This window comes from Mastacembelus armatus, chromosome 21 (assembly GCF_900324485.2).
Source record: "Mastacembelus armatus chromosome 21, fMasArm1.2, whole genome shotgun sequence".
Classification (NCBI taxonomy): Eukaryota; Metazoa; Chordata; class Actinopteri; order Synbranchiformes; family Mastacembelidae; genus Mastacembelus; species Mastacembelus armatus.
In genome coordinates, this window is record NC_046653.1 from 12,852,679 (window position 1) to 12,862,171 (window position 9,493).

Genomic DNA, 9,493 nt, shown 5'->3' on the forward strand with positions numbered 1-9,493 from the left:
GATCAAATAAATTAATAAATATATGATGAAAGCATGACTACAGTATACAGTTCTGACTCAAAGTCAGTTGAACGAGTCATTTTGTCCTTATGATAATGACAAATGGCAAAAGTTTATGCACTTTTCTGTAAACCAGAGGTTTTAGTTTCTCTGAGAGTGTAAAAGTGATAACATTTACCAGTGGACCAGCTAGGGAAAAAGACACAGATGAGGTATAAGAATTACAAACAGTGAACTCCTGCTCCAGATACAGTTTTAACTGCCACAAATGTAGACGGCTTCAGAAACAGACACACTCTAAACAGGTTTTTAAATTACCACATAATTAATTACTAATGCTTTAGGTAAATAATAGAAAGTTACTGAAGCATAAATGAACTAACACTCATCAATTCTGCTGCTGCAGATGGTTTGATTTCCTAATTAGCCATCAGGATAAATCAGTATGTCATTTGCATTAATAAATTATTTTTTTTTACAACGCCTGCAGTTGGAAATATTGAGAAGCTGTGCTTAAAACTCATGCAGAAGCATAAATAAACGATTTGCCACCCAAGTCATTGCTTAAGTTACAGCATTAAGTCTTGATGAAGGATGTCTTGTTGGGAAAACTGGGAAAACACACCATAAACAGTCGCACAGACGGACTCTCATTAAACAATAAGCTGTTTCCCTGCAGATGTTTCGTGACACCAGCGTCAGGAGCTCATGACGTCAGCCCCCCCCCCGTAAACCGGAGGTCCACCCTCGGTTTGGCTTCAGAAATGTTGTAGTTTCTTCCTTATTTCGTTGCGCTCGAAAGGTTTTTACTCGTCTCACGATGTCCGCGATTTATAAAGCCTGGGTGGTTGTTTTTGCCCTAATTCTCGGCGGCATTAGAGCTACAGAGGCGCAGACACCGAGTCCTTCTCCGGCTCAGAGTAAGTTTTCTTCAGTTTCAGCTTGTGTGTTTTGTCCAGCCAGTCGGGTCAGGAGGGTGTCACATGACGGCAGCAAAACGGATTTTTATCAAGAAAACAACAACAGAAACAAAAAAAAACAACAAAAAAAAAAACAATCGTCCTTTCACAGTGACAGCCTGGTTTACTAAAGAGACGTTTGTTGTATTGTACACAAAACAGAGTTTAGCGTGTTTTTACAGCTAGTTGTTGTTGCAATAAAGACTGATAGTCCATTTGACTTACTCTTTGTGAGTCGTCAGTTGGCAGAAATAACACTTTTACTAAGATATTATTATTATTAGCAGTAGTAGTAGTAGTAGTAGTAGTAGTAGTAGTGTTTACTTTTAGTACCATTTATAGAGTTCCCTGAACCTACAGTAAAAGGGGGGCTCACTATAACACTAAGTTATCTCTGTTTCAGCTCCTTGCTCCTTCAGGTCCAACACCAGTTGTGCAGATTGCCTGCAGAATGTCACCGTAAGTACAATTAAGTACTGAGGCTGTTTCAGTTTAGTTAGTTACCATAAATACCAAAGATTAGATCAGCATAGAGTGCTTGTATTTGTTGCAGTGTCTGTGGTGCAACCCAACCCAACAATGCATTGACTACCCAGTGAGGAACATCCTGCCCCCCAGCAGCGTCTGTCCTTTGAACGATGCACGATGGGGAGTCTGTTGGGGTAAGACTCACCAAACATTAGGCCTCAGATGAATCTGGGTAAACCCTTTTCAAGAGTAAGTTTGTAATTTGTATATGTGTGGGACACATTTGGTAATTAAGGTGAATATCTAAAGGATCATAAGGATTTGGGCTGCTAGTTGCACAATAGAGGGTATAGGAATGTATTATGGGAATTTTTACTATTTTCTAACTAATTATAGCTTAATTATAGTGCCCTAAACCATAGTGCCAACTTCTAGCTAACTAAAGTTCCTCAATCTGTTAAGACTGCAACTTAAGTCCAAAAAAGACAACCTGCACTGTGATTATTTAATAAAAGAGTGGGTGATTTTTTAAACCTTTTTTTTTCTGTGTGTCTGCCTGTGATTTACAGTAAACTTCCAGATTTTGATCATCACCATGTCAGTGTTGGCAGGCATCATCATCATTGCCATTTTTGTTTGCTGCTTCTGCTGCTGCAAGTGTGAAAAAACAGGGTAAGCATTAAGCCACATGAAGTGTTGGCCGTAAAGTCTGTTCCAACATGGAAGGAGGAGAAGGGCGGGGAACACAATGGGCTGTTATTCTGCAGTGTTTGACTGATACCGCCGTCTCCAAAAGCCTGCCAGAATTTGTGACTCCAGTTTATCTCAAAAAATTACTTTGCTCTTTCTGTTAAGGTATGATTTAGCCTCATAAAAAGTAGTTCAATCAGTAAGTTTTGTATTATGCTAAAAGCACATTTGACCTAATCTCTCAAGCTGCGTCAAATATAACAGTATTTGCAAAATCATAACATGATTAACATTCATAGAATTACATATTCTCATATTCAAGAAACAAGAGAGAAGATGCAAAAGTTGAGCGACAAAACCGTGCGAGGAAGGCCCGTCAGAAAGCGAGGTAAATGGTTGTTTGACGAGTCTGACAAATATCGTTTTTCTTTCATTAATTATCAAGAACTTATCATAGATTAAGTGTAAGTTTTTGTTCTAAGTGTTTAAATCAATACAGTGATATTGGAACTTATTAGATACAATCAGCATTTTATAGCAGTGCTCTGTGTTGATCCCTAAAGCAGGATTGAACCGCTGCAGGCATGAGAGCAGCCAGTGTCCTCTGCCGTCTAACAATTTGTCTTTGTTTCTTCTCATTATAGGAGAACAGAAATGCAGCTGAGGCATGATGAAATCAGGCAGAAATATGGTAAGACATTTCTTTCATTTGTGTGGTAGTGGGTTGATAAATATAAATTTGGAATATCAGAGACTTGTTTTGGCAGTGCTGAGGTTGCATGCAAAGTTGCAAAACTGAATGAAAACAATGTAGGAGAAAAATAAGATAGATGAAATAAATTTAGTGAAAGTTGAAGAGTTAAAGCAAAAACCAAGAAACACTTTATTAACTGGGAGAAACAAAAAAAACCAAAAAGGAACATATATATATATATATATGTATATATACATATATATTATCCAGTAGTGCCATCTACTGGATAAAAAGACTACCCTGTACATACCCAGTACATATTTATTTAATTTTGAAATTTGTAACAACTTTTCGAAGACCAGAATTTGGGAATAAATAACTGCATTTAACCCACAATTTCACATTTATGCAAGCATCCAAAGAAAACTCATTTGGATATTTTATATCCCTCGTTGTTCAGAGTGATGTGTTTGTAGCTCTATGTCTGTTGTTTTTCTCAGGTCTGGCAAAGGATAACCCATACTCTCGCATGGACGACCATTAAGAAGAACCTCAGCAGTGAGTTCTTAAAAAAGATGATTTCATTGTTGCCAATAACGTTGAGATAGAGCATATAAGTAGCATGTGATAAACTGTGATTATCTGGATTGATTTCAGTGTTTTGGCAATGGACAGAAAATGTCACCAAAATGTTGTGAAGTCATTTTGAGTGAATTTGCACTAGTTCAAGCATGGCCCATTCATTATTTCATTTTATTTTGTACATGCTACTCTCTGCTATTAATATTTCTTCTGCCTTCATTTTGATATAAAGAACTATAGGAAAATCTTTTCACTCATTTTTTTCACACAGCAAACCTGTTTGAACATACTGTTCAAGATAGTATGGAAAATCATTGTATTATTTTTCATTTTAGGCAGTAGTGTAAATATTCCACAACTCCAGAGCTGATAGTTGTGGGGCTTGTTTTCTAACTAGCAATTTCACTTTAACATTATATTTGGAATGATTTAACACTATTTACTGAACATCATTCATGTCTAAAGTTCATTGTTTATTTTTGTATAAGAAGTTAATTTGTAACATGTTTAATCTAGCTTCTGAATTGTACTGAATAAAGGAAATCTTTTTGTTTTTGAATTATAGAGGCAGCATCTGATTTTTGTGCAGCTGTTGCTAAAAACAATTTGTGTCCATGAATTTCAAAACGAATAAATGAATAAAAATGAGAATGTTTTGTGCTTATGCATTTATAAGTCAAAATCATACAGAACCAACTTAATAACTTCTCCAATTTTCTTATCCTCACTCCACCCAAACACAAATACAGAAACAAGAGTTAACCAAAATCCAGTGTTTTTTTAGAAATCAAAAAAGAGGTTGAATATTCAAAACTGAGAGAAGGTTTGAGACCCAAAGTCCTAGATGGAAATCAATGTCATCACTGTGCTTCCACCTCAACTTTTCACCTATGGATTTATTAGAAGAAATACATTGATGTGGAAACCTTTCCTAAATCTATTATGTGTTACCCTCATTTGAAGACTTATTGTTGAGGGTGAGGGTTAGGCAAGCTTAAGGTCTACCAGTTTTATGATTGTATAGTTTGATTCAGTGGGTTTTAACCAGCAGGATAGCCAGAATTTTGCCCACGTTCTGTAGTGGTGGCGCATTATGGAAGGTTAGAATAGGAACATGGCCTTGTAGGGCCCTAAAGGTTTATGAAGGCATGGCCTGATATCCCCTCTTTGGGGCCACAGGATAAGTCAAGAATCTAGCTATGGATCTTCCATGCTGACCCATTCTTTAGTACATTTCTTTGTGTATAGTGGTAACAGGCTACTGAAAAGAAGACACTCTATGTATCTTTCAATTCTTGAGAATAATTTTCCTTAAAATAGTTATTGGCAGCAGCACGGTGGAAAAAAAGTTAGCACTGTTGCCTCACAGAAAAAAACCCAGCAGGGTCCTTTCTGTATGGAGTTTGCATGTTCTCTCTATGCTTGCATGAGTTTTCTCCAGAAACATGTATGTCAGGTTGATTGGTGACTCTAAATTGCCCATAGGAGTCAGTGTGAGTGTGTGAGGTTGTTTGTCTCTATGTGTCCCTGTGATGGACTGGTGACCTGTCCAGGGTGTTCCCCCTGCCTTTCACCCAAAGAGAGCTGGGATAGGCTCCAGGAGATCCCTGTGACCCTAAATAGGAATAAGTGGGTAGAGATAATGGATGGATGGATAGTTATTTGCATTTAAACCCAGTCTGTATTGACTTGGGGAAAACAGATAATGTGTTACAATCCCTTTAAAGGTAAAACTGCAAGCCTATGACATTCACAGTATAACTCTGAATAACATTTTGCATATGTCTACAAGGTATATGTTTTAAACCAAATCTATAAAATCTTTTGCATCTAAATCTAACAATGGAAATTGATTAAATAGAGTTAAATTAATTCAAATTCAGTTTTAGCCTTATATCAAAATCTTTTGACTTGACTGTTTTTAAGCCACTTTAGATTCATTTCATGCATATGAAAAATATTTATGCTGAGACCATTTTCATTACATAGTTACATAGTCTGTTTTCCTAAACTACTGAATAAATGATTATCATCAAATTTGTACTTGGGTGTGTTGTAATTATTTGTATGTATTGGTTAATGCTTTTTAGTGTGCCTGGCCTAGACTAAATGGCTGCTTTGCACAGGCACCCATTTGACTGGTTTTGTTTTAGATATCTCGCGGGAGTGCGCAAATCAGCTTGCGCGCTCATGTATCCGCGGCCCCGATGAAAAGTTGAGCACGTGACGTTTCTGGTCGAATAACATTTTAAATTTCAGTGCGCGCTCCTGACCCAGGCGAAAGAGCCGGAGGACCTGATAAGCAGTTTCACGTTTAACAGTCCCCGCGTTATTAACAGAGCCCTGGAAAAAGAGAAGAATGTCTGACGAGAAGCCAAAGGTCAGTGTTGCCTTTTTGCAGAGAAACGTCGCGTTTGTGTTTACGGACAGATGCTAATAACGCCGGTTGCAAGTTTAACGTTAGCACACGGCTAAGCTAGCTCTGCTCCCAGGCTACAGATACCGCATTTGAGCGGGTAGACGGGGGAAAACAAAGGTTGGTCAATTTGCGGATATTTTGGATTTAGGCGCACAGTTTGGATGTTACCGCAATATCAACATCCGCTACTACCATCGCTCAACGCTTTACCCCAAATTTAAGCAACGTTATGTCGGTCACAGAGATTTGCAGTGAAATGAATGATTTGTGATTTTCTTTTCGTTTGCGCCATTGTGGCTTTCTGCGCCAGTTTTAGCATGGGGTAGCGTGCTAACGTGCTAACGCCGAAAGGACCATGTAACGTTACGTGTGCAGTGTTTTGGCCGGTTATGGGACCAAGCTTGTCTTGTAACCTTGAATGTAAGCTGGCTAACCAAACTAAGTCGTGTTGTATTTGACTGTGCGGGGTGAAGTTATAATAACGTTATATTAGCGGTATGTGTTGCCGGACATCGGTAAGTTGCTTCCTCTGATGACGATTTCTGTTGCAGGAAGGTGTGAAGACTGAGAACGACCACATTAACCTTAAGGTAGCGGGTCAGGACGGGTCTGTCGTACAGTTCAAAATCAAAAGGCACACTCCGCTCAGCAAACTAATGAAGGCATACTGCGAAAGACAGGTAAGTTCAATTAGCCGTAGCTAATTACTGACAGTAAGCATCATGTCACATCAACAAGTGTTCCCTTTTTGTGTTAGCGTTAGTTGCTTTGTCTCGATGTAAAAGTTCACTAACATGCTATTTCTCCGTGTTACCTTTTTACAGGGCTTGTCAATTCGTCAGATACGGTTTAGGTTTGATGGACAGCCAATTAATGAAACAGACACACCTGCACAGGTTGGTGAAATAAACTCTGTACATTATATTGTAGGTTACAAAGTGCTAACAGTTTACAGTTTATATACCCATAGCATGGTCAGTCAGAGTTAAAACTGTTCTTTTATATAGTGATCAGTTGCAAGAATTTTTCACTGGCACACTGCAGTTTTTGTGTTGTATTTTGTAACCTCGGTCCTTCCGAGTGCCTTTATAGCTCTTTGTTTCTCCACTTCACACGGTCTTTCAGCTTTGAATGGGTTAGAAATGTTCTTTTATGCCTCACTGATTGGTGCTTGTTAGTAATCTTGTCACAGATTAGTTTAGACTACTCCTCTGGAGGAATTTTGTTTGAATGTGGTATCTTTTGTTTGTATGAAATTCAACATTGTTATGGTTGTCTTTGTTTCACTTTGCATACAAATACGAAAAATGTGTTATTCACTCCCCTGACACAAATTTGGGTCTGTTTCAGTTCAGGTACAGAGGAGCTCAACATCTATGTCAACTTACTAACTAAGCAGTAGTTATTGCTGCATGGAACTAAGCATGTCAGAGCAAACAGACAGATACAAGCCCTGCTTCTTGCTGTCCAGCAGTATGACCCCCTCTGTGTCTTTTCTGTTTCGATTACAATTTGTTTTGTGGTCTGGTCTTTTTAAGGCAAGACCTCGTTTGTAAAGCTTACATCCTCCCACACTGTTACTCCTGTGTTGCTGTGTGCAGAATACATGCAGAATTACAACAGTCAGTTGGTCACTGGCACTGGTCTGTAAGAGAACCTGTGGACAATATCACTAATCAATGTTTGGACATGCCTACTCTTTCAAAGGTTTCTTTGTTTATCTTATTTTCTATATTGTAGGTTAATACTGAAGACAGTTCTATCAAACAACAAACCTAGAATTATGTTTCTTGGCCCAAGTTGCTTTATAAGAGCAATTTGACCACAAAGGCCTGGTTCACATGGTCTGCTCCAAACAATTAATGTTGTGATGTCCCTGAGGTGCTGTTAAATTGGCCATTTCTTATGCTGATAACTTTAATGAACTCATTCTCTGCAGCAGAGTAAGCTTGGTAACCTTGTCCTCCTTTTTTTTTTTTTTTTGTTTTGTTTTGTTTTTTGTTTGGCAGTCCTCATAAGAGTCATTTTCTCCATATCATTTGATTTGTTTTTGTGACTGCATGTGAAGAAACTTTTATTATGGTAGTTCAGTGGGGCATTTTGTTTTATATATCAGCACTACCTCGACACAACCCAACTGATGATCTCAAAGCCATTAAGGCGGCAGGAAATTCAGCCAGTTAACCTTTAACGAGGCACCACTATAAACTGAAAATGATTCCAGAGGAAAAGTAGTTGCCGATAGTATGAGGTTAATAAAATATTGAAAGGGAAGTTGTGTCCACACTCTGACTTGTACTGTACTTAGGTTTAATGAACTACAGTTTTTTTTTGTTTTTTTTTTTTACTGGTTTTCTGTTGATTAGTATTTTGATTGAAATCAATGCCCAGAATGACTAATTTTTAAAAATCCCTTACGTAACTAACAGGTTTTCATAGCTGGTGCTGTGGAATAATTTCTATTGGTACCAAAAACCTTTTTGTGACTAATATGTAAATGTGTTTATTCTTTCAGCTGGAGATGGAGGATGAGGACACTATTGATGTATTTCAACAACAGACAGGAGGGGTTTATTCTTAAGTGGGATGTGTAATCTGCTCTTGGAAGAACATCCACACTTTTTTTTTTTTGTTTGTTTTTTTTTGTTTTGTTTTTGTTTTTTTTCTTTGTGCTGGGGAAAACATCAGGCTTTGTCCATAACATAAAGGAAGGTTGTTGTTTTTTTGTTTTTTTTTGTTTGTTTTCCAATGGAAGTCAAATCCTGACTTGAGATGCAGGGTAATTTTTAACATGCTTTATTCACATAAATGCAGGCTTTGAAATAATCCAAGGCGGGGACACATGTCAAATCAGGTATGGCTTGTAATGAATTGAGCAGTTCTTTTGATGTTGGGAGGACATCCTGCATGTCTCAAAGCTAAAGTACATGCCAAAATCTTTTTTTTTTTCCAGGTTGTTGTAAACATCGAAATTCAGGACAGGCTCTGTTATTCTAATTCATACACTTGATATTAGTGCTTTGGGTGAAAACTACTGGACGTGAGGCAGTGGTTATTCTCTTTGGGAAATACATTTTAACATTTATTTTTGTTTTTTGTTTTGTTTTTTGTTTTTTAAGGAGCATTTAAAATACTTTGTATCATATACATTTTACCTTCTGCATTTGCTCAGAAAAAAATAATTGCATTGTTAAGATCCATATGGATGGTTTACCTCAATACTGTCACACTCAACACACATTTAACTGAATGATAAATAAAGTACAGTAATGTCTCAGAACCAAAAATGCTAACTGAATAGTGTTTTTATAAAAGGATTTGGTGTAAATTACTTGCTGTGACTCTGTAACAGTGGTCTTTTTCCCACCTTTTCAATAAATGTTATATTTAGCAGTCCAGATAGTGTCTCATCTACAGTAATATTTTTAAGTGCATAAATATCTAGCCAATGCTGTGTTGCCAATTTGAAGACCTTTGTCAAAAATCTATCCACACTGTCAACAGATTAGTGTGTTGGACTCTTGTGTGTTGGTAGAAATCTTGTTTCAATAGAACATCGACCTTCACTTTAAGAGTTGACATTTGTTGGATTTGCTGGGTGACAACAGATACTTCGCTTTTTTATTTGTACATTATTTGTTGTCCCTGTACTGTATACAATAAATATAGTTTGATACTCAG

The 9,493-nt window shown here is 37.4% G+C and overlaps 2 protein-coding genes across 3 annotated transcripts; both read left to right on the forward strand.

Annotated features, from left to right (window-relative positions):
- Nucleotides 1-712: 712 nt before the first annotated feature.
- Nucleotides 713-4,044, forward strand: pttg1ipb (PTTG1 interacting protein b). 2 transcript variants are annotated; one of them, XM_026295613.2, is made up of 8 exons: nucleotides 713-920; nucleotides 1,363-1,418; nucleotides 1,513-1,621; nucleotides 1,997-2,099; nucleotides 2,440-2,505; nucleotides 2,762-2,808; nucleotides 3,312-3,369; nucleotides 3,469-4,044. In XM_026295613.2, the coding sequence occupies exons 1-7, from the start codon at nucleotides 821-823 to the stop codon at nucleotides 3,353-3,355; spliced, it is 525 nt and encodes a 174-aa protein (XP_026151398.1). In that variant the 5' UTR covers nucleotides 713-820; the 3' UTR covers nucleotides 3,356-3,369; nucleotides 3,469-4,044. The 2 variants fall into 2 exon arrangements, with proteins under 2 accessions (XP_026151398.1, XP_033181680.1); XM_033325789.1 differs by having other exon boundaries at nucleotides 714-920; nucleotides 3,312-4,044.
- Nucleotides 4,045-5,627: 1,583 nt separating this feature from the next.
- On the forward strand, nucleotides 5,628-9,493 carry sumo3b (small ubiquitin like modifier 3b). The gene is made up of 4 exons (XM_026296387.1): nucleotides 5,628-5,773; nucleotides 6,364-6,492; nucleotides 6,637-6,708; nucleotides 8,328-9,493. Exons 1-4 carry the CDS (start codon nucleotides 5,753-5,755, stop codon nucleotides 8,391-8,393), a joined length of 288 nt encoding a protein of 95 aa, XP_026152172.1. The 5' UTR covers nucleotides 5,628-5,752; the 3' UTR covers nucleotides 8,394-9,493.